This window comes from Peromyscus leucopus, chromosome 2 (assembly GCF_004664715.2).
Source record: "Peromyscus leucopus breed LL Stock chromosome 2, UCI_PerLeu_2.1, whole genome shotgun sequence".
Taxonomy (NCBI): Eukaryota; Metazoa; Chordata; class Mammalia; order Rodentia; family Cricetidae; genus Peromyscus; species Peromyscus leucopus.
This window is the reverse complement of record NC_051064.1, coordinates 63798960-63822173: the sequence shown is the minus strand read 5'-3', so window position 1 is coordinate 63822173 and position 23214 is coordinate 63798960. Positions and strand designations below refer to the sequence as shown.

Genomic DNA, 23214 nt, shown 5'->3' with positions numbered 1-23214 from the left:
AGACCAAAGACCCCCAAACAAACAAACCAAATCAAAACCGGCTACTAGGCAGTCCTCTAACTGCTAGGGAAAAGAAGCCTGCCGACTGGGTTTCCTGGGTCCTTGTTGAGGTTAGGTTCAGGCAAGAGAAAGCCCTTCTTGGAGAAGGCCTGGTTCCCAGGTCCTCAAGAGAAGGCCGCTTTCAGGGAAACTCCCCACCGCAGCTCTTCTTTGTATTGGAAATCTGGGACCTCGGGAGGTTAGGGAAGTGAAATCAGGCCGGGACAGTGACTTTCCCGGGCTGTATTTGTCATTCAAACTGACTTTCAGAAGCTGAGCCCCGGGGGCCTGAGATTGTGAGTGGGGGTGGGGTGGCTGGGGAGAATTGGGAAAGCCCCAGGGAATGTAGAGGATCACTGGGGAAAAGTTGAAAATGACTGCACTCTGTGATTTTTATCCTCTGCAGAGAACATTCCCTAAAGCCGAGTAAGACACACCATAGCCTGCTTTTTTGAAAATGCTGTTTTCTGTGTTGGACATTTATGGGAATGTTGGTGTCCTCTCTAAGGACAGGTCGGTTCTCAAAGGGTCATTAACATTATTTAAATATTCATGTAGGGGGAGGGGACGGCAGACTGAAATTTCAGACCTCTCTGAGATGAGGGGTGGCTGGCCACCTGCCTGATGGAGCCCAATGCTCTGTGTCGGCTGCTTCCTTCCCACCGCGGGCACTAACAGGCGCGCTTTGACACCACAAAGCTACGGATTGCTGCGCAGGCACCGCAGCCTGAAGGGTGGGTGAACCAATGATGTCCCAGGCTCTCAGCCTGCATCTCAGCCTCTGGACCACATTAAATCCTTATTACAACCCAGATACAATTTCCAACCAACCCCTGTGCGGTGGCTCTTACCCAGGGGCCATGGCTTTCTCCCCGCTGAGGTAGGAGCTCGCCATCCAGGCTCTGTGAGAGCTCACAGGCATTCACACACTTCCACACACACTCATACACACATATACATACAGCAACGCCCTCACAGGCACACCCACCCATGCACTAACACACTCCAGACACACAGCGCCCTCCCCAGTTCGGAAACACGTTCTCTCGACACTTTTCTCCATCCCTTCGGTTTCTCTATTCACTCATGCAGGCATGGATGCATGCATTCATTCATTTTTTGGGGGGACTTAGGTTCTGCCCTATCTGCCAAGAGGAGGTGTGGATGAATGGGGAGGAGCAGTGAAGAAGGAGGGGCGACCACCGGCCTGGAATGGGGCGGGCCCGGACGGGTGGGCGGGGCTCCCGGGTCCCAGGCCAGCCCAGGAGCTCCTGCTCTCGGCAGATGCGCTCGCCCCTGCTTGGGGCTGTGGCGCGTCTTTCCCGGGACGCCGGGAGCAGCAGACAGCGACCGCGCCACGCTGGAGCGGAGCGGAGGACTGCGTCCTCGAAGGTGGGTGCTTAAGTTGGGGCTCGGCGGTTCAGAATTCTGGGGTTTGCATGCACTCCGGCATGGGGGAAGGGTGGCTAGTGAGGGGCTCAGAGTATGCAAAGTCTCTGCCTAGTGGATCGTATCTGGTCGGGCTGGAAGAGTCCATGCGTCTTTGAATTTCTTAGGTTTGGGGCAGAGCCGGGCTTCGGACTGCCTTATTCGATATTTACATATACTTAAAAAAAAACAGCCCGCCTTCCACCGAGATATGCAGGGAAAACGGTGAGATTAAATGTGGCTGTGCACCAGAGCCGGGAAGGATGGAGCCGCCGAAGTCAGCTAGCCAAAAGGGCGCAGGTCATGCCAGCTCGGGTGGAGGCGCGGGCGGCATCTTTGGAAGTCCAGAGCTTTGCGGAGAAACTTAGGCCTAGGGTAGTCTGGTTCCTGGTCAGCTGGAGTAATTTTGGTCTGGAATCCAGGGTACTGAATTTAGCTGACGGAGGAAGCAATAGTTCTGGGCCACGGGGCAGTTGGGGTTCGAGCTGAGCAGGTTCGTCTGTCCTGGGCTCGGCCTTCAGGAGTTCAGATCTGGTGTTTCATCCGGGATGAAGCCCCAGTGCGAGTCTCTGGAAACACTTGGAGGGAAATGCTAGGAGCAGATCGCCGAGGAAAGCGCCACGGGTAAAGTCTGTGGAGGCGGCACACAGGCGGGGATAAGAGCAGGGAGACTCTGGCGGCCCGGGAGATTCTAGAGAAAGCCAGTGGATTAGAAGGGACTGAAAGGAAGCCCGTGAGAACTGGAACCCGCACTTGAGAGCAGTGGTGCAGGTGACCGGATGAGAGCCGGTGGCAAGTGTCCGAGCAGCCAGTGATGAGCCAAAAGGGCTGGGCCAGCTGCCGGGTCGCCGAGCTCCGCAGCACAGATGCAGGACACGCACCAGCCCTAGGGATCCATCATCCCAAGCCATATAAAGGGGGTGTCTGTGAAAGAGATGACACTGTGTACTCACTCTTCCCAGGCCCGGCAGTGATTTGTCCCCAAAGACTGCATACTGAGGACTTTGACAAATTAGCGCCTTTCCCTGTGTCGGTTCCAAGCCCAGTGGCAACCACCCGGCAAATTTACTACTGGCATTTGTCTTTGAAAAATGATCTTATCTGCCTACACGTCTACACGGCTGGCATATTATGTCTTTGAATCTGTGAACAAGTTTGGCTTCTCCCTGGGAGCGCTTTTTGTCTCAGCACATGTTCACAGGCGCCTGGAGGGTGAGGAGGTACGCCGCACCTGCGCTCTCCATCCCTGGGGACCGGCTTGTCTTTGTTCTGATGAGTTCACTTAAGCATCACATTTGCTTCTCTGGCAGAGTTTCCATTTTAACCAAACATCCTCTCTTCCAGTCTGGCGTCACTCCCAATTTTGACCAACTAGATTTTGTAATATTATGGGAAGGAATTTGTTTTATCATTTTATGACGTAGATGTGCGTGTTCTGATCAACTGGCTACTGCTTGCTCTCTCCTCTTTAGTTTTTGTCTCCTTTCTCTCTCTCTCTTTCTTTCTTTCTTTCTTCCTTCCTTCCTTCCTTCCTTCCTTCCTTCCTTCCTTCCTTCCTTCCTTTCTTTCTTTCTTCCTTCCTTCCTTCCTTTCTTTCTTTCTTTCCTTCTTTCTTTCAGAATACTCTCCCTTGGACAGAGGAACCTCAAAAGTCATGTGCCCCACCCCCCCGTTAGTTTTACTGAGGCAACAAAATTAGCTCTGAGCCATGAGCATCAAAAGTAACCCTGCCCAGTTCTCCATCCCCGGCCCATCAGAACACACCGTGGAGTTCTGTTCGGTTTCTTTCTGGGATGCAGTCGTGAAAGGCTTGGCTGGACTTTGAGTGAGGACAAACATCTTGAAATCCCCATTATCTCATAGCTCTGGCATGACAGTTGGTGTTGCTTTCAGCCTGCAGAGTGTGGCGTAGTGTTGTCAGAATTCATTTAACTTCCATAAGTGGCTTGTTCTGACCCGGTAGCCAGAGGCTCTCGGCGAGTAAGGTGAAGCAGGCTGTCTTAACTTTCTGATCAAATGAGGGGAACATGACCGCGCTGCGTGCTCTAGTTCTCAAACATTCAATATGGGGCTAACCCACTAGCACTGTGGGCTTTCTAGTTACTGTTGATGTTGTCCTCGTAGTTCCGGGGGCCTCCTTGAGGGCACACGGCTCAGGCCTATATATACTCTTAGTATAGCAGAAGGAGGAGGAGGAGGAGGAGGATTGCCAGAGGACTTTGAGATCCAGGTCAGCCTGACCTACAGAATGGACTCTGTCTTAAAGGGAGGGGGCATGCCTTTAATGTCAGCTCTCAGATGTAGGTAGATTTCTATGAGTCCGAGGCTGCCAGCCTGACCACCAGGTCAGCCAGGGTGACACAGTGAGACCCTGTCTCAAAAAAAAAAAAAAAAAAAAAGTAACTAACTCACTCATTTTTAAATGAAAAAATTAGTGGGCTCTTAAAATACCCGTGGCCCAGATTTCTATCACAGTTGTTATTAGTGACTCTGCTTACTAGGGTAATGAGAAGTTTAGATAAAGATGAAACTGAGTTTGGATGGAGGTCAGGCTAAGAGATTTTTAAGTCAAAACAGGAGCACTGCTGAAAATTAACTCCTCCAGACCGAAGGTTCCATGCTTTAACGGACACCTATTCCAACACCGTAGAAATGATGCTGTGACTCCAGTCAGTTCCTCGAGTGGCTGAAGAACAGGAGTCACCAGTGTGCTGAGATAACTGGGTAGAGTCTGTGCCAGCCACTGGCAGTTAGAAAAGACTGCTTAATATATGCATGAAGTTCAACAATTTCAGTAGGTTTTGATAGGAAATGGTATGTTTTGTTTATACTTACAAACCCAACACCCAGAGGCAGATTTTCTATGAAGCTAAAAGCAGTAAGAGAGAGAAAAAGAAAGAAATAGAAAAGGAAAAAAAGAAGACCACTGAACTCCTTAAACATCAGGTGTCCTCCAGCCACCAGCACTGTGGGTGTTGAAAGCATAGTTCAAAATCCCCATAGTGGAGGATGAGATAACCCCTTCCTTATGTATTCCTCTCTCAAGGCCAGAGGATGTAGCTCTTCGGTAGAGTGCTCACCTAGCATGCATGCCCGAGGCCCCGAGTTCCATCCTTGCACTGGAAAAACAAAAACTAAAAAGACAAAGAGGCAGGAGCAAGAGGAATTTCCTTGTTATAAGACAATTTTCTCCAAGAACACAGAAGACTGATATCCACAAATGGACAGCAAGGCCCCACCTACACAGCTCATTGAGCATGGAGATGTTGAGCTGGTGCCTACAGAGAGCCTTCAACCCTGCGGTCCAATGTCTTTGGTACAGGAAGGTACTCTGCCTGCTACCAAAAGAAAAACATAAACATCAACCCAATCACAGATTCTTTATCCACAGTGGTATACTGCCTGCGAGATATGCTAGGGCAATGGTAGCATAAAACTTGTGGGAATAGGCAACCAATAGCTGATTTGACTTAAGGCCCTAGGTGTAGGCTGGGTGTGGTGGTGGTGGTGGTGCTGGTGGTGTGGTGGGGTGGTGGTGGTGTGGTGGTGGTGGTGATGCATGCTTTAATCCTAGTACTCGGGAGGCAGAGCCAGGTGGATCTCTGTGATTTGAGGTCCAGCCTGGGCTACCAAGTGAGTTCCAGGAAAAGGCGCAAAACTACACAGAGAAATCCTGTCTCGAAAAACCAAAAAAAAAAAAAAAAAAAAAAAAAAAAAAAAAAAAAAAAAAAAAAAAAAAAAAAGGTCCTAGGTCCTAGATGTAGAACACATACCCAGATACTGCTTGGGTGACCAAAAACCTGAAACTAGATAGCCCAGGAACCTATGGTAAAACCAAATAATACTGGACTAAAAAGAAAAAAAATATGTAATGATACCTAATGACATTCTGCTATACTCATAGATTAGTGCCTTGCTCAGCCATCATCAGAGAAGCTCCCTCCTGCAGCAGACGGGAACAAATATAGAGACCACAGGCAGGCAGTACTCAAAAAGAGTGAAAGACTTTGGAACACTGAGCCCTAAATGGGATGTCTCCATCAAATTCTTTCTCTCAGATCTCAGGGAACCCTGTAGAAGAGGAGGCAGAAATAGTGTAAAAGCCAGGGGGGAATAAAGGTCACCAAGAAAGCAGGGCTCCCTAAATTAACATGAGCAAAGCTCATCTGAACTCACAAAGACTGAGGCAGCATGCACAGGGCCTGCACAGATCTGCACCAGGTCCTCTATGTTTTATGTGATGGCTCACAGTTTAGTGTTTTCACGGGATTCCTGAGTGTGTGAACAAGTGGATCTCTGATTTCTGAGTCTTCTCTTGGGCTCTTTTCCTTCTGTTGGTTTATCGTGTCAAACTTCATTGTGATACTTTTTGTTCGATCTGATTATATTTTATAAAAATGAATGGATGAATGAAAACCAACCACCGGGTTAAAGATTAACAACTGAACTGTCGTTTATACTTTAAGACTGACATTGTGTGGTTTATAATTTTGAGGCAGAGTCTCATTATGTAGCCCAGACTGGCCTGGAATTCTTCTTCCTGCCTGGGTCATTGGAGTCCTGGAATTACAGGTGTATGCCACCACATCTGGCGGTAAATGGGTTTTTTAAAGCTATTTTTTTAAATGCCAGTAACTGTAGGAGGCCCATCATTCATCCTTTACACTGATGTAGGAGTTTGAACTGTGGAGATTTTCTGAGCCTGATGCCTGCCTCAAATCTTCCCCTTTTCATTTGCTTTGCCTGGCATTCTCTCCCACTTCTTCTACAAGTCCTTGTACTGTTTTTGGTTCCACATTGGACTTTTTTTTTTTTCTTCAAGACTTTTCTCTGTGTAGCCCTGGCTATCCTAGAACTTGCTCTATAGACCAGGCTGGACTTGAACTCACAGAGATCCACTTGCCTCTGCCTCCTGAGTGCTGGGATTAAAGGCGTGCGCCACCACTGCCCGGCTCCACTGGCCTTCCTTCACTTTCACTTGAGAAGTCATAGGCCAAACATGAGAAGGATGGACCTTTTTTCAGAACCCAAATCTTGGCTTTAAGTTCACTCATTGACCCACAGTGTGATGGGTGCTGCTGGGAATCTCCTTCCCAAAGAGCTACAGGAGACTTAAGGAACTAATATGGATGGATGGCTAAGGCAGAGAAGTGATAACATTCAATGAAAGTTGGAATAAGAAATGTTTTAGAAAAAAACCTGAGAAGCCCGGATAATGCAGTCCACTCTGTCAGTTAACTGATGTCTTTATGGATTGTTTTGCGGCACCTTAATGAGGTGAATGTAGTGGAAGCATTAACTCTGAGTTAATTCTTACACAGTATAAAACAGGTTTTTAGAATATGTTATTATTAATTATTATTATTATTATTATTATTTTTTGAGATGGGGTTTCTCTGTGTAACAGCTCTGACTGTCCTGGAACAAGCTCTGTAGATCAGGCTAGCCTCGAACTCACAGAGATCTGCCTGCCTCTGCCTCCCGAGTAGTGGGATTAAGGCACGCACCACCACTGTCCAACATAGAATATATTTTTAAGTGTGTGTGTGTGTGTGTGTGTGTGTGTGTGTGTGTCTATGTCTGTGTCTGTGTGTTTATGGACACTTGTTGCGTGCCACTGCAGAGGACAGCCTACGGAAGTAGGTTTTCTCCTTCCACCGTGTGGGTTCTGGGGATCAAACTCAGGTCCTCAGGCTTGGTAGCATGTGCTTTACTTATTGTCTACTGACCCTAAAGTTTTATTTATTACTGTTCATATGTATGATGTGTGTAGGGGCATGTATGCACATATGGACAGAGGTCAGAGGACAACTTTGTGGGGTCGATTCTGGGGATGGGACCCCAGCTGTCAGGTTTTTGTGGCAAGCTCTCTACTCAATGAGCCATCCTGTCAGCCCATTTTGAAAAGCAGACAGGTAAGAAATGTTCTCTACTCTTAGGCCAAATCTCTCTACCAAATGAGAGTAGCCAGCTCTCCTAGGCTAAGATGGACCAAACATTCCACGAAGTGTGCTGCTTTGAAATAGTAACCAGGGATTCACACACAACATGATCAGAAGCAGAACATGCTATTCCTGACAGTTTCTAGAAAGTCTTCCTTTCAGTTAATGACTGCTGCAGGGAACCCCTCCCCCCAGATGTCCATCGAGGGAGACTGTCCAGTTCAGGTCCAGTGATGATCTAGCATCCTTCCTTGGGATTCCTTATGGATGATCCTAGCTCTGCACTAACTAGATTTTCCTAGGAATGTACCTTATTGACTTGGGCATATAGCTCTGTCATTCCCAGAATGACAGATGTGAGAGATTCTGGGAACCCAGAGCCCTAGCAGAGATGTTAGGATTAGGGTCACACACTGGTTTTTGTTTGATTCTTTTCTTTTTCTTTTCCATTTTATTTATTTATTTATTTATTTATTTATTTATTTATTTATTTATTTATTTATTTTTGAGATGGAATTTTCACATTGGAGCTCAGGCTGGCTATGAACTTGCAGGAATCTTTCCACATTGGTCTCATGGGTGTAGGAGTCCCTCCATCCACGTATGGTCTTTGGGAACCACACAGTTAGGAGCCTGGGTACTGTCTTTCAAACTGCCTCTCCTGGTAAGGCCAAGAAGCTTGAGACCCTTCTGCCATAGGGTGTGAGCCTAGTGTAGAGACCCAGCACTTGGTGGTGGGAGGAACCAAGGAGGGGAGGGAGGACAGAGCCCCATCCCAGATCTATTGAGTCACAGTCTGCATTTTGACAAAATTCCCAAGGATTTATATGCAGGGAAGTTCTGCTCCTTCTGATTTGGAAGTAGACTGGGCATAAAAACTGTCTAAACCTTAGGACCCGAGTTAGCAGACTGGACCTGAAAGAGGAGTCTACCTTAGTGAGGCTGAGAAAGTGGATACACACCATGGTGCATCTAAACATCCTGCAGTGTACCAGACAGCCTCCTCACCCCAACAGAGAACTACCCTGCTCTACCTGTCAATAATGACTATGTTAAGAAACTTTGACCTTGGGGCTGATTGAGAACACATATTGCTGTTGCAGAGGACCCAGATCGATTCTTAGCGCCCATGGTAGGCAGCTCACAACTGTCTGGAACTCCAGCTCCAGGGGTTCAAGGCCCTTTTCTGGCCTCTGAGGGTACTTCATTCACATGTACATACCCATACACAGGCACACAAATATATACATAATTAAAATAAATATAATATTAAAAATAGAGATAGAGACAGGTGGATTATTGCTTGCAATCTAAGAAATAAAAGCTTTCCTGAAGATCAGAGGACAGAGCTAGCCACAGAGTGAGCCATAAAGGTCAGGTAGTGGTGGCATATGCCTTCATTCCTAGCACTCAGGAGGCAGAGGCAGAGATCTGTCTGGATTTCTGTGAGTTCAAGCCATGCTAGTCTACACAAATTAACCCAGTCTAAAAGAAAAACAGCCAGGCAGTCGTGGCACACACCTTTAACTCCAGCACTTGGGATCACACACCCTTAATCCCAGCACTAGGAAGGTTGAGGCAGGAAGTGATATGGCTGGGCAGAGAAAGGAATATAAGGCGGGAGGAGACAGGAACTCGGGTCTTTCAGGCTCTTGCAGGCTGAGGAGTTGGCGAGGTGAGAAGTGGCTAACTCTGCTTCTGATCTTTCAGCTTTCACCCTGATATCTGGCTCCGGGGTTTTTATTAAGACCAATTAAGATTCATGCAACAGTGGATTTCTGTGAATTCAAACCAGCTTGGTCTACACAGCAAATTTCAGACCATCTAGGGTCATATATTATGACCCTATCTCAAAAAAAAAAAAAAAAAAAAAAAAAAAAGAAAGAAAAAAAAAAAAAGAAAGAAAGAAAGAAAGAAAAATCACCAAAAGGGTCTTGGAACTGAGATGTGACTCAGTCAGTAGAGTACTTGCCTAGCATTCATGAAACCTTGGTTTGATTCCTTACAGAGAATTTGGTTGTATAGGTCTGTAATCCCAGAACTCTGGAAGTGGAAGCAGGAAGATCAGAAGTTTAAGGTCATCCTTGGCAGCATAGTGAAATATGAGCCAGCTTGGGCTACCTAAGACTATTTAAGAATAAAATAACCAGTATGCCGGAGACACAGGCCAGTGGATCTCTAGTTCCAAGGCAGCTGGAGATTTATAGAGAAAGCCTGCCTCAAAACAAACAAACACAAACAACTAAATAAATAAAATTTGAAAAAAAGCAAATCATCATTTTCTTTAAAAAAAGAAGAAAGGGGATTGGAGAGATGGCTCAGTGGTTAGAGCACTGGCTGCTCTTCCAGAGGATCTAGCCAGGTTCAATCCCCAGCACCCACATGACAGCTCACCACGGTCTGCAACTCCTGCTCCAGGGGACCCAACACCCTCACACAAACATGCATGCAGGCAAAACACAAATGCACGTGAAAATAAAAATAAATAAATCATTAAAAAAAAAAAGAAGAAGAAAACAAGAAAGGAACCCTAGTCTGCTTGCTGATCACCTTATCCCTAGCCAGCATGTCTTAGATGCTGCAGACTGCTGTGCCGAACGCAGCTGGGAAACTCTTCTTGGGACTTGAGCGAGAAAGCCACGGATCAGAAACACCTGTGATGCTCCTAGCACCTCAAGATGTCACTGGCCTTAGTACACAGGAGATACGGAATGGGTGTCTAAACAGGGGACCCAGTCCTGTCTGCCACCACCCCGTCAATACTTGAGCTATATTTCTTTATTTCACTCCTGAGACTTGCCCAGGGCTGCCGTAGCTTTCAGTAGTACCCAAGCAGGTTGTGCCAGGCCACCCGTGCCACCTGGAGGCTGGGCGGAGAAATGCCAGGCTGGGGAGTGGGGGCAGAAGTGGACTTGCCGCCCCAGGACCCCTGCTGCTGCTGCTTTTCTCCAGCGCTTTTGATCTCCTGGGTACCACTGCCTGTACTCCCACTGTGCCCAGGTCCCTCTGTCCCCTTCGCTTCCGTCCTTCCTTCTTTTGAACCTGAGTCAAGACCTGGATGGAACCCACACAGTCTTGAGGCCTTCCCTCCAGTGTTTTGAAGTAGTATTATATCCATTAAAGAACCGTTGTTAATCTACAGGGCCTCCAACGTGCTAGACAAGCGCTCTCCCTCTGCTTTACATCTTCCTTAGTTATCCCCAGCTGGGAGTCCTCTGGAGGTCTGCTACAGCGGCCTTCACCTCCTTTCTTGTTTTACTCCATTCCCCACCCCCTCCCGTCTCATGTCTTCCTGCCTTTCCTAGTAAAAGAATCACTTTCTGTTACTTTTTAATTGGGTTTTGAAAGCAAACCAGATTTATCATGGGGTCATCCCAAGGAAAAGAAAGCCCTTTGTGAATTCTGTGCGGTTTCTTTTTCATAATGCTCATCCCCCTTGCAAATGAGAGGCGGGGCCATTGGCTGGAGAAGAGGCCACGGGCAGCACCCAGCTGGCTGCGGAACGTTCAGCTCCAGCCTTTGGACTCGGGAGCCAGAGCTCTGGGCCTCAGATCAGAGTGCAATGTGGCTTCTCACGGCAGCAAAGCCTGGGTTTTTCCAGTTGATCTGCTCCGAAGGGTCCCAGTGAAGAAAACCAGAAGCCACTGCAGTAGTAAAAGGAGAGTGAGTGGACCATGAGAGGATGCTATGCAGGACTGCCAGCTAGGTCATCAAAGGGAAGGCTTGCACCTCCAACTGATTCTTAGCAACTGTCTTGAGAAAATAATTTGGAGCGTAGTTGTTTGTTCATAGGCTGGCCTTGAACTCACTATGAAACCAAAGATGGTCTTGAATTTCTGATTTTCCCATCTGTCCCCACGTGCATATAGGGTATGCACCACCACACCTGTTTTATGTAGTGCTGGAGACTGAACCCAGGGCTTCGTGGATGCCAGGCAAACACTGTTAATGAACTAATCTACATCCTCAGCCCCCAGAGCTCAATAAAGTCATCCCTGGGCTGCTGGGTGTCTTGTCTGTGCTCAGTGTGTACACTACCACAGAGCTTTTACACCCTAGCCCCCATTTAAACATACACCAGTCTAAAAGGTACATGAACAAGAGGAGAGAACCAAAGGTCAGAGTGCCCCTGTGCACATGTTTGTTTTTCCCTGAGATGCTTTCCCTGTGTTCCCCAGGATAGCCCTGAGCTTCTGGGCTCCAGTGATCCTCCTGCCTCAGCCTCTCAAGTAGTTGGGACTATAGTGTCAGAACATGCGCAGCCTGTGTGTTTTGCTACTGTAATCAGTAATTTAATGGTTGCTATAGACTATGTACATTTTTTTTCCCTTTGAGACAGGGAAAAAAACTCATGTAGTTCTGGCTGTCCTGGAACTCACCCTGGCCTCGACCTCACAGAAATCCTTCTAATTCTGCCTCCCAAGTGCTAGGATTAAAGGCAAGCATCAGCACACTCTGCCCAACACTTTATTATTACCATTTACTTTTTATTTTAAGACCTGTGTCTCCTAGGTAGCTTGGCTGGTCTGGAACTCGCTCTGCAGACTGGGCTGGCCTTGAAGCCACAGAGATCCACCTGCCTCTGCCTCCTGAGGGCTGGGACCAAAGACGTGCGCCACCACACCCGGTGTTCTCCTTGGATTTGTCTGTAGTTTCAGGTGCCCGTCCTTCCAGTTTACTATGGCTGCCTACACCTCGTCTCTGTGGGACCTGGAGCAGAGAGAGTCCCTGAAGTCTGTTCAGCTTTTAAGGAACTGTTCAAAACACTCGGGTGAAGGCAGCAAGGGCTCGTTCTAGAACACCCAATATCTTCGTGTTAATGGCTTTGATCCTTACTTTAACAAAAGCCAGGAAGAGCTTTAGTATCAAACACCCAATCCAGAAGCAAGCATTGAGAACCACAGCTGACCACAGAAGGAGTCAGGAAGAGAAAATGAAGGAAGATGGGAAGGTGTTGATGTTGTTGAACAAGGGCTCATGAAAAAGTGATTTATGAAAGCTAGAGGAGAAAAACCAACTGCCCCCCCCCCCCAGGATGGTGACATGCCTGTCCTCCCCAGAGGGAGGACACCGCAGTGAGCCGGAAATTCTCAGAGTGCTTGCAGGTCCAAACGCTCCATTCAGTTAAGAAATACCCAGTGGGAGAGATGACTTGGTAGCCGAGAGGTTTTACTGCTCTTGCAGAGGACTGAGTTCCATTCCCAGTGCTCATCTTGAGCAGCTCACAGTTGCCTGTAACTCCAGCTCCAGAGGGATCCAACCTCTGGCCTCCACAGACGGGGTCATCAGAGCTGTGTGTTCAGCTTCTGGACTGACATGAGGATATGAGTTGAATTGCTGTGCAGGGATTGGGACAGCACCCTCACTTCCACACTTTCTGAAGCTGGAAGGGGAGCCCGTCAGAATCTTGAAGACATACTTTCTTGGACTTTGTTTTCTCAGTTGGTAAGGGAGTGTTCGGACTTGTGAGTTTCTGCACGTGGCACACAGCACTAGCAAGCAGCCTTGAAAGGCTTGTCCCTGTTAGAATGCTTTTGGTGTCACATCAGGAAATGACTTTCTGTCAGAGAGCCAGCTTTCAGATATCCATGACAGCAGTGTGGCTTCTGCCTGAAAGCCTGTGAATGCATGGTACGGAAAAGCATTCTTTCTCTATTTATTTATTTATTTATTTATTTATTTATTTATTTATTTATTTATTATCTGCTTATACAGCCCTTGATCCTCCTGCTTCCACTTCTCAAGTGCTAGAACGATAGGTGCACACCATCACACCTAACTCTACTTTGAGTCTCTCTGAACTTGTTTATTCTAGACACCTCAAATGAGTCAAATCACAGAGTATTTGATTTTTGAGACTGGCTTATTTCACTCAGGGTTTATCCAGATTGTGGCAAGTGGCAGGATTTTATGTCCTGAATTAACTGATTGCTTCGAGAGTGCCTGTGTCGCCCATGCTGGCCTTGGACTTCAGGGGTCCTGCTCAGCCTCCCAAGTGCTGGGATTACAGTCAAGCCATTCCTCTTTGGTTGTGAGAGGAAGATGGTTGTTGAGACAATCTCATACCATAGCCCCAGCAGGCCTGGTATTTGTCCTCCGGCACAGTCACCTAAGGTTTGGGGGGTGGGGGGGCTATGAGGCTGAGCCCTACGCTCTGTTGCTTAGGCTGGTCTCAAATTCTTGAATTTACGTCATAGCTCCTCCCTTCCCCAGTCTCTGGCATATCTGAGACTACAGTCATGTGCCTCTACACTCAGCTGTCTTTCATTAAGAAAATCACGAGGTTGGGGATTTAGCTCAGTGTAGAGCGCTTGCCTAGCAAGCACAAGGCCCTGGGTTCAGTCCTCAGCTCCGAAAAAAAAAAAAAAAAAAAAAAAAAAAAAGAAAAGAAAATCACATTTAGTGTGTGTGTGTGTGTGTGTGTGTGTGTGTGTGTGTGTGTGTGCGTGCACGTGAGCATGCTACAGTTTGCGTGTGAAGGTTAGAAGACAACTTTCTGGAATCAGTTCTCTCTAACATGGTTGCTGGGGATTGAACTCGTTCAGATTGGCAGGCTTAGTGGCTAGTCTTAGTGGCTAGTCTTAGTGCTATCCTTTACCAACTGAGTCATCTCACTGCCCCACCCAACCCCTTTTTTGAAACAGAGTCTTGGTATGTAGTCTGGGTTGACTTGAAACTTGCTATACAGTCCAGGCTGGCCTTGAACTCGAGGTGCTCCCTCTTCCTCAGCATCCCAAGTTCTGGGATTTCAGTTGTGTGCCATCACACCCAAGCTCCTTTATTCCTTTCAAAACTGTGGGTTTTGAAAGTGTGGGTTGTAATCCCAGCACTAGAAAAATAATGAAGTAATAGTTCATGGTATGCTTTTAAAGTCCACTCCATCCTTCCGTGGTCATGTGGGTCCATCTTGTTGTTCTTGCTTCGGAGAGGCATGTTGTATTCCTAAGGCCCCCAGGAGATCAGAAGAATTCTCTGTCCTTACCCTGAAGGAGTTTAACCTTCAGGAAAGACCCAGAGTGAAAATGTGTATGATGTGAGCCATCCACTCAAGGCGCCATAGAAGAAGGAGAGATGTGGATTGACAAGGTGGCAGGCTGCCTTGTGGTTCACGGGGCAGATGAAGGGCTGTTCCATGAGAGGATAGATTTAAACAGAGACTCCAGAGCCAGTTTCAAATCCTGGCTTTGTCGTTCTCTTTGTCCGCTCAAGCCCACTGAGCCTTGGTAGGCTCGGTGTCCTCACCTGTACAGCTCGGAGAATGGTACTTAGCTCACGGTTAGGAGGATTAAGCTGGGAAACACAGGCGTGGAGTTTAATAGACAACCTGGCATGTAGTACTGAGAATCAGGAAGCAAAATACTGTCTACACATCAGTCCATCTGGCTGTCTGTAAAATTTGTTCTTAGTTAACATGACCGGAAATGTGAGCATCTGTAGTCTCTGCAATTTTTCATTCTTTTTTTCCTTTTTCTTTTTTTGTTTCTTTGAGACTGGGTCTTGGCTGTCCTGGAATTCATGCTGTAGACCAGGCTGGCCTCAGACTCACAGAGATCCATCTACCTCTGCCTCCTCAGTGCTGGGATTAAAAGTGTGTTCTGCCACGCTTGCTTTTGCTGCCATTTTTTAAGTGTTGGTTTCTATCCCTCTGTGTCAGTAGTTTCTGCTCAGCATCCTGTTTGTGAGCCTCGTTATCATGTCCAGAGACAAGATAGTAGCTTTCATTTATCAGATAATTGATGATGAAGGCACGCAGAGCCCGGACTCTCTTATCATTGGGGAGATACAGAAGGAGGAAGGAAAACGACCATCTCTCAGTCTGTTGTTAGTCCAGCGCCTGGACCGGAAGAGTCAGCTCCAGGCAGAGCAGGGAGACTGGATGCGGGCTCAGTCTTTTTGGAGTGTCAGTGATTCGGGGCAGTTAAGGACTTCACGTGTGGGTTATTTTAATCCAAGATAACAAAATGCTCTTGTTGTTTTAGTAATAATAACACTGATAGTCATTTTAATGTGTGCTGGGGATTAAAACTGGCAACACACGTGCTCCACCCCTGAACTAAACACCCTTAACAGCTACAAACAGCTACACCCTGGGTCACAAGGAAGGCTTTAAAAACTACAAACAAAGTGAAATGAGTAGAACTGATGGGTAAAACATTTTTCGAATAAGGAGCTCCCCAAGGTGTTCTAGAATGTACATTTGGGGCGCAGCATCCTCTAGAACAGTGTTTCTCAGCCTTCCTAATGCTTCAACCCTTTAATACAGTTCCTTTTGTTGTGCTGACTCCCAACCATAAAATTATTTTCATTGCTACTTCATAACTGTAATCTTTCTACTGTTACAAATTGTAATGTCATTTTTTTTGTTTTTGTTTTTGTTTTTCTGGAGATAGAATTTGACAAAGAGGTTGTGACCCACAGATTGGGAACTGCTGCTCTAGAACATTCCTTACTCTTTTCCTGTTTGTCTGTTGGGTGGGTGTTTCCCACTTCAAGGCGATTGAATCCGTTATCAGTTGTGAGAAGAAACAACAGAGCATCTGAGTGTCCCCAGCCCCAACAATAGACTTTTAAAATGCTTTGTACACAGTCCTCTTTAAAAAGGCACCTGAGGGGGGTGGATGTGAACCAGGAATTTCCTCCTCCACCCCCACTGTTGCAAAGCTGTAAGCTAATACTGTGAGAGAGGAGAAATATGCTGGGCTCCTCTTTCCCTGAGGGTATCACTTCGAGGTTTTGGTTACTAGGATTAATGAAGACTTCCCTCCAAATGTTGATAAGGTATGTTGTTTTGTACTAACATAAAATGTACTTTTTCTAGTTGTTATTAAAAGTGAAAATGAAGATGTTGGGGAGATGGCTTAGTGGTCTCAAGGGGTGTTTATTGATTGTTCTTGCAGAGGACTGGAGTTTGGATCCCCAAGCCCCGTGGCTCACCGAGTCCTGTCTCTCCAGCTCTAGGGGGACACAGGAGGTTCCTGCCTTCTGTGAGCACGTGCACTCATGGGCACATACCCATGACGCCCCTCCCTCTGCCCCATAATTAAAATAAAAAGAATGAGTCTTTTTTAAAGTGAAAATGAAGCTTATAGATTGTTTATCTAAACCTTGAAGCATTTCTTTTTGCCAAAATCTCTTGACAATGATGTGGCTGCCATGGTTAAGCCTGAATTTAGCAAATGAGCATTTCCCAGATTGGGTCTGACTTGCATTAGGGTTCCATAATTTTCTGGGGTTTTATACTTTGTTCAAATAAACTTCCACAATGAATTAGTTAAAAAGGATGAGGTCTCCAGCAGATTTCACTGGACCGGTTTTGTGTTTTATTCTTTTTATGGTTTTTCCTCATTATGCATTTAAAGGGTGGCTGAGCATCACTGGAGTGTGGGTGGTGGTGTGTTGTGGGATATTTGTACACTGTGTGAAGATGTATTGCTGTGATTGGTGTAATAAAAAGCTGAATGGCCAATAGGTAGGTGGGAGAGGCTAGCAGGATTTCCAGGGAGAAAGGAAGAGGAGGAGGAATCTAGATGCACAGGAGACTTCAGGAGATATGGAGAGGAAACAGGAGGTGCAAGATGGAAGAGAGGTAACAACAAGTAATAGAACGTAGAATGTGTTAATTTAACTTATAAGACCTAGTTAGGAAGGGACAAACCTAAGCTGTAGGCCAAACATTCATAATTAATAAAAAGTCTCCATGTCATTATTTGGGGGCTGGTGATCCAAAGATAGTCCAACAAGAAAGCTCGGTACATTTGGTGCCTTGGATGAAGCGTTATTTAATTATTCTTTATCAATAAAAACTCGAGTCAGACATCGGGGTAAGAATCTGATTGATCAGAGAATTGGTGGAGAAGTGACCACTGTCCTCTCTCTCTCTCCTTCCTCAATCCAAAAGGGCCGAGCATCTTTCTAAGCCCCTCCCACTACTTCCTGTGTCTCTCTAAATATTCTGGGTCCTCCAAACCTCTACGGATAATTTTGGCCAGCTAGTAGCTAGCTCCACCCCCTGATTCAGAGTAAACTTTATTGACAGTCTCAGGAGTATCAGAATGTGACCAAAATATCCCCTAATAGTGATGTGGTTGCTAAATGGAATGTCAGTGGGATTGGTAACACTTCACACTAGTTATGAGGTCATATGGGCTCCCCTGTTCCTGCTACTCTGGAGGTGGAGCTGAGGTGTTCTTAAGATTGGAGCTTTCTTTTGTTTTGGGGGATTTTGCTTTGTTTAGAAACAGGGTCTCTCACTATGTAGCTTTGGTTGTCCTGGAACTCACTATGTAGACCAGGCTGGCCTTGAACTCACAGAGATCAGCTTGTCTTTGCCTCCTCACTACTAGGATAATGGCATGAGCCACTATGACTGGTCACAACTGGGGCTTCCTTGAGGCTGGGGAGATGGCTCTAGTCAGTAGAGTGCCAGCCTGCATAAGAAACAGAGTTCGGGTCCTCAGCACTGCCGCAAAAATCCCCGTGTGGCAGTGCATGACACACATCTGTAACCCTAGTACTGAGAGGCTGGGGACAAGTAGATCCCCAGAGATCACTGGCCAGCCAGTTTAGCCAATCAGTGAACAATGGGTTCGGGGAGAGACCCTGTCTCAAAAAATAAAGTGGGGATTGATTCATAGAGGAAGACAACCTAACATCATTCTTCAGCCTCTATGTGCACACACACACACACACACACACACACACACACACACACACACTACAACACAAAATCAATTCCTTAAAAATAAACCAAAACAAAACATAATTCAAGGGAATAGAGAGATGGCTCAGTGGTTAAGAGCACTTGTTGCTATTTTAGAGGTCCCGGGTCCTGTTCCCTGCACCCACATTTATCTATAACTCCAATTCCAGGAGAGGTAATGCTTGTTTATAATCCTAGCACCAGGAGGATCTTGAGTTTGAGTTTAGTTCAGTATGGGCAACATGGCAAGACACTATTTCAAGTAGCAGCAGCAGTAGTAGTAGTAGTAGTAATAATAATAATAATATATAATAAAGCATAATAACATACCAAGTGGCTGGCACATACTTAGTTTTCAATAAACATAAATTACTGTGCTGGATAGTTTTATGTCAACTTGACACAAGCTACAGTTATCTGAAAGGAGGGAACCTCAATTGAGGAAATGCCTCCATAAGATCTGGCTGTAAGGCATTTCTTAATTAGTGATTGATGTGGGAGGGCCCAGGTCATTTTGGTGGTGCAATCCTGGGCTGTTGGTCCTGGGTTCTACAAGAAAGCAGGCTGAACAAGTCATGTAAGCAGCACCCCTCCACGGCCTCTGCATCAGCTCCTGCCTCCAGGTTCCTGCCCTGTTTGAGTTCCTGTCCTGACTTCCTTTGGTAATGAACTGTCATATTGAAGTGTAAGCTGAGTAAACCCTTTCCTCCCTGGGTTGCTTTGGTCATGGTGTTTCATCACAGCAACAGAAATGCTAACAAGTCAAGTACCTTTCTCCAAATTCAGTATCAAACGCATTGACTTGTATTTTTGTTGTTGTTATTGTTGTTTTTGTTTCTTTCTGAGGCAGGGTCTCACTCTGTAGCTTAGGCTGACTTCCTGCTCTCAGCAGCCCCTCCTGCTCCAGCTTCTCAGATGCTGGGATTACAGGTATGAGCCAATATGCCTGGCTAACATTTATTTTAAAACATACGTTTATTCCAGTGACAGCAGAGGGATGCAGTTTGTTCTCCAGACAAATGTGTTTTAGTATGTGGCGTCCACTGCAAGTCATTCTTGTAGCTTATTAACATGGTTCGACCCTTCCATATTTTACATCTATTTATTTAGTGCATGAGTATGTATCTGTGTCTGTTTGTGTGTATGCAGGCATGAACGCCTTGGCATGTGAAGGCCAGAGGACAACTTTCGGGGAGTTGTTTCCTCCCTCATGTGGGTTCCAGGGGTCATCAGGCTTGGTGGCCAGTGCCATTACTGACAGCCATCTTGTCCATGTCTCCCTCTTTGTTTTCGATGGAGCAGAACCTTTAGCTGTCTTCACCATCAGATGGGCTTCTGAAGTGTAAGCTCTCGTTGATCCTACAAACTCCTGTTCACCCTGTGATTAAATGACACAAGTGTTTTCATTTTGGCTTTCTCACGCTAATGCTGAGATGTGGATGAGGTGTGGAGAAAAGGATGCTCTCCCAGGGTCCACCTGGTTGCAGAACCTTGCAGACACAAATAACGTGCCAGAGATAAAGCTGCCACCAACTGAGTCCTGGTAGTGGCTCGCTCACACGCTTCAGTTTCCATGTGGTCTGATTTATCAGGAGGAAACAAGCATGATTTAGAGGTTTTATGAGCATTTTACTTTGGATAAGTCATAATCAAGTGGTTATTTCTCTCTCTTTTTTTAATTGTCATTTGATTAGATCAGGGTTGTCGTCCCTTTATTGCCCTGAGTCATTGTGAGTGGCTGCTTGCTAAGTAACTGTGTGCCTTGAGAGGAAGAGGTTGGCAGCGTTCCCGCCCGACGGGCATCCTGGCACACTGCACAGAGAGAAGCATGTGACTGTGGCTCAGCAGAGTGATGGGACAGCCCAGCATGGAGCCATTGTGGGAACACTTCCATTTCACCTTAGTGTGTTCATCTTCCTGAAAGGGGCTGGACTGATGGTGACTTGCCCATGCCACACCACACACAAAGAAACAGCTGAGTATAGTCACTCACTCCTGTCATCCCAGCTCTTAAGATGCAGAGATGGGAGGCTAAGGAGTTTAAGGCTAGCCTTGGCTACATAGGGAGTTCAAGGCCAGCCTGAAGGGCTGTCTCAAAAAAAAAAAAAAGCAAAAAACAAATGAAGAAACAAAAGATGTAAGTGAGTGTTCAAGGCCACATACACTCTGTTAAAATTCCAGAAGGATCCAGACCGACAAAGTCAGGGGAGTCTCTCCATCCTAGACCTCACTATCCAGTAGGCAGCGGCAGTTTGGACAGTCCTCAAGGAACAAGGACCGATGTTAGAGTAATCGTCATTTAAATTTTAGAAAATGAAAAGCAGTTCTAATCAATTCTTTGGTCAAATCCGTTAGTTTTTCACAGATGAGAAGACCAGGACACACACAACTGGGTCATTGCGATTAGCCCGGTGGTGGCCAATCTGTTTCAAAGCTTAATAAAGTAAATGGGTTGATTTTCGCCCTGGTCTCGACTCAATAATTCCTGATCTTAGAGAGAGTGGGAGAGCCTGGTCATAATGTGACACTTCTCGATATGCCTACGCTGTGTCCTTGAATCCTGGGCATGCCTTTATTGCAGTTTTCATCTCTCATTCTTTCTTTAAAATATTTTCATCACCCCCCCTCTCTCTCTCTCTGTGTGTGTGTGTGTGTGTGTGTGTGTGTGTGTGTATGTAACAACACAGAGTATGTGTAGAAGTCAGAGGACAATTTACAAGCATCCATTCTCTTTCCACCATGTGGGTCCCAGGGGTTGTACTAGGTCATCAGGCTTAGCAGCAAATGCGAGTACCTTTACCTAAGAACCATATCACTGGCTCTTTCCTTCCTTCCTTTTTTTTTTTTTTTTTTTAAATAGTGTCTCTTTGAGTCCTAAACTGGCCTTGAACTTGCTGTGACCTTGAATTTCTGGTCCTTCGGGTTCCACCCTCCTGGTACTGGAACTTTAACTCTGTGCTGCCAGCCCGACCCTGGCTAAGCCTTTTGTTGTGTTTTGAAAGGAGACAAGGGAAACAAACATTTAAGTAAAACCTGACTCACTCAGCTTCATATAGTAAGTCATAATACCCATCTCTCCATCTACATTTTCAAGATTAGTCTTGGATCAGGAAAGCTAAAGGTGTGTGTGTTATCTGTTTTACTTGCCTGCATAGTTTTAGCACTAGGCATCTTATTGGTATTGAAATCGAGACAAAGGCAGGAAATTGAAGAAATGGAAAAACTGAGAGAATAAATTCCTCTACCTCTGTACGGTAAGGCCGTGGTAACTCTTAGTAATGTCGTAACCTGGAAAGGGCAGGGTAAGGCAGGGCATCCAGATGCTGTCCTTGTTAACTTTCTGTTGCTGTGATGAAGACCATGACCCAGTCACAGTCCATCAGTGCGGGAAGTCAAGGACGGACCTGGAGGCAGGAGCTGATGCAGAGGCCATGGGGGAGAGCAGCTTACTGGCTTGTCCCTCATGGCTTGCTCAGACTGCTTTCTTATAGAACCCAGGACCACCAGCCCAGGGATGGCACCTCAAACAGAGCTGGGCCCTGTCACAGCAATCACTCATCAAGAAAAGTCCCCAACAAACGTGCCTCTGGGCCAATCTGATAGAGGCAGTTCCTCATCTGTTCCCTCTTCCCAGCTGACTCTAGCTTGTACCAAGTTAACAAAAAACTAACCAGCACAGATGCCATATTAAGAAACGCAACCTAACGTAGACAGATCGCAGGGTTTCTGACCAGTCTCCTTTAGTTTCTCAGAGAACTAGAGGATGGATTCGGAGTCACTTGCAGTGACGGAGTCCAGCAAGGCCAACAAATAAAATGATTCCCTTTCCTCTAACCTTGTGTTTGACCCCCTCCTGGCTCCCTTCCCATTTCCTTTTTTTTTTTTTTTTTTTTTTTTTCTTTCTGCACTGCCAGGGCAGGACTCCAGAGCAGCCTTTTAAGATCTGGCATTTACATTATGCTCTGGGAATTTACCAAGTCAACTCTGGCTTCTCGTAAACAGCAACTCACAACCAGGGTAGCACCAAAGAGGAACAATGGGATGGTCTCTGAGGGTTGACAGCATCAAAGAGGGGCTCATTGCAGCCTACCCCTCCCCCGTGTGTGGAAGAGGGTCACACGACCCCTGGCTGGGAAGTAGGTCTGTTCACTCTGATGAGCTTGCTCCAAACCATGCAAGAAGTAAGCAAAACTCAAGGGCCAAGTCACTGATCTCAGAGGTCTCCAGTAGAGGACTGCTATTAAATTTAGATCTTTCTCGAATCCAGTGGATAATAGGAAAAGAAATTGAAGATGGAACTAAGAGGAACAGCTTGTCTTTTCTTCTGGCGTCTTGAAGACTTGAGCTAAGGCTTTGTGAGAGGACAGAGCTGGTGCTGGAGGAGACATTGGTTTGAGTGGGATTTGGAGCTGATCCTAGAATGAGAGTGTCCTGTTCAGGGGCAAAAATGCTCTATCAGTGTGTGTGAGCTACTTGGAGGCATAATCTGTCCCTGCGAGTTAAGGCCTTCCAATGCTGCCAACCTTCAAGTGACTCCAGAGAGCCCCATTCTCCAACTGCCCTTGGGTTAGTTAATTCCACTTCCTTGTGACCTCTGCTTACCTCCCAGCTATCAACCCCCAGGCTGGCTCCCCTCCTAAGTTCTACCCTAGGTCTTCCCTAATGTGGCATCTCAGATGACATTTCCCACGATCCTTGTTTAACTCTGCAATGCTAACTCCATTTTGATTCTCTGAGGTGAATCATTTTATGAGAAAATAGAAATCTGAGGCAAGGACTGAAAGGAGAGAAACGCTACTTATTTCTAGACATTTCGCCCAGCATCCAGCCCCCACTGTAGAGTGTTGCCTAAGGAGAGGTGTCTACTCTTGGGCTTGCCTGGTACAAGAAAGGAAAATTACAATGGGCTCTGTCTCTCTCTCATAATGACCTCATCATACATTCCAAAGCACAGGGAGACTTCAGGACTCAGGCCCGAGGCCTCTATCTGTGAGTCCATCTTAACCAACAATGCTCTGAGCAAGGGTGCGTCATCGCTGGCTTTGTCTCCCATGAAGTGCAGCCTTCAGGAAAGACGATGATTAGATAAAAAGACAGCAGGCTCTT

The 23214-nt window shown here is 46.4% G+C and overlaps 1 protein-coding gene across 6 annotated transcripts in view; it reads left to right on the top strand.

The window, feature by feature from the left end:
- The window catches only part of Palm2akap2 (PALM2 and AKAP2 fusion), a 474883-nt gene that overhangs the window by 358909 nt on the left and 92760 nt on the right, over positions 1-23214 (top strand). The window contains exon 1 of one of the 6 annotated variants that reach the window (XM_028883007.2): positions 1298-1431. The exons of the other annotated variants lie outside the window; for them this stretch is intronic. Within the exon in view, the coding sequence (XP_028738840.1) occupies positions 1324-1431 (108 nt within the window). The 5' untranslated portion in view covers positions 1298-1323. Of the gene's footprint in view, positions 1-1297; positions 1432-23214 lie in introns of those variants that run through there. 6 annotated transcript variants of the gene reach the window in all.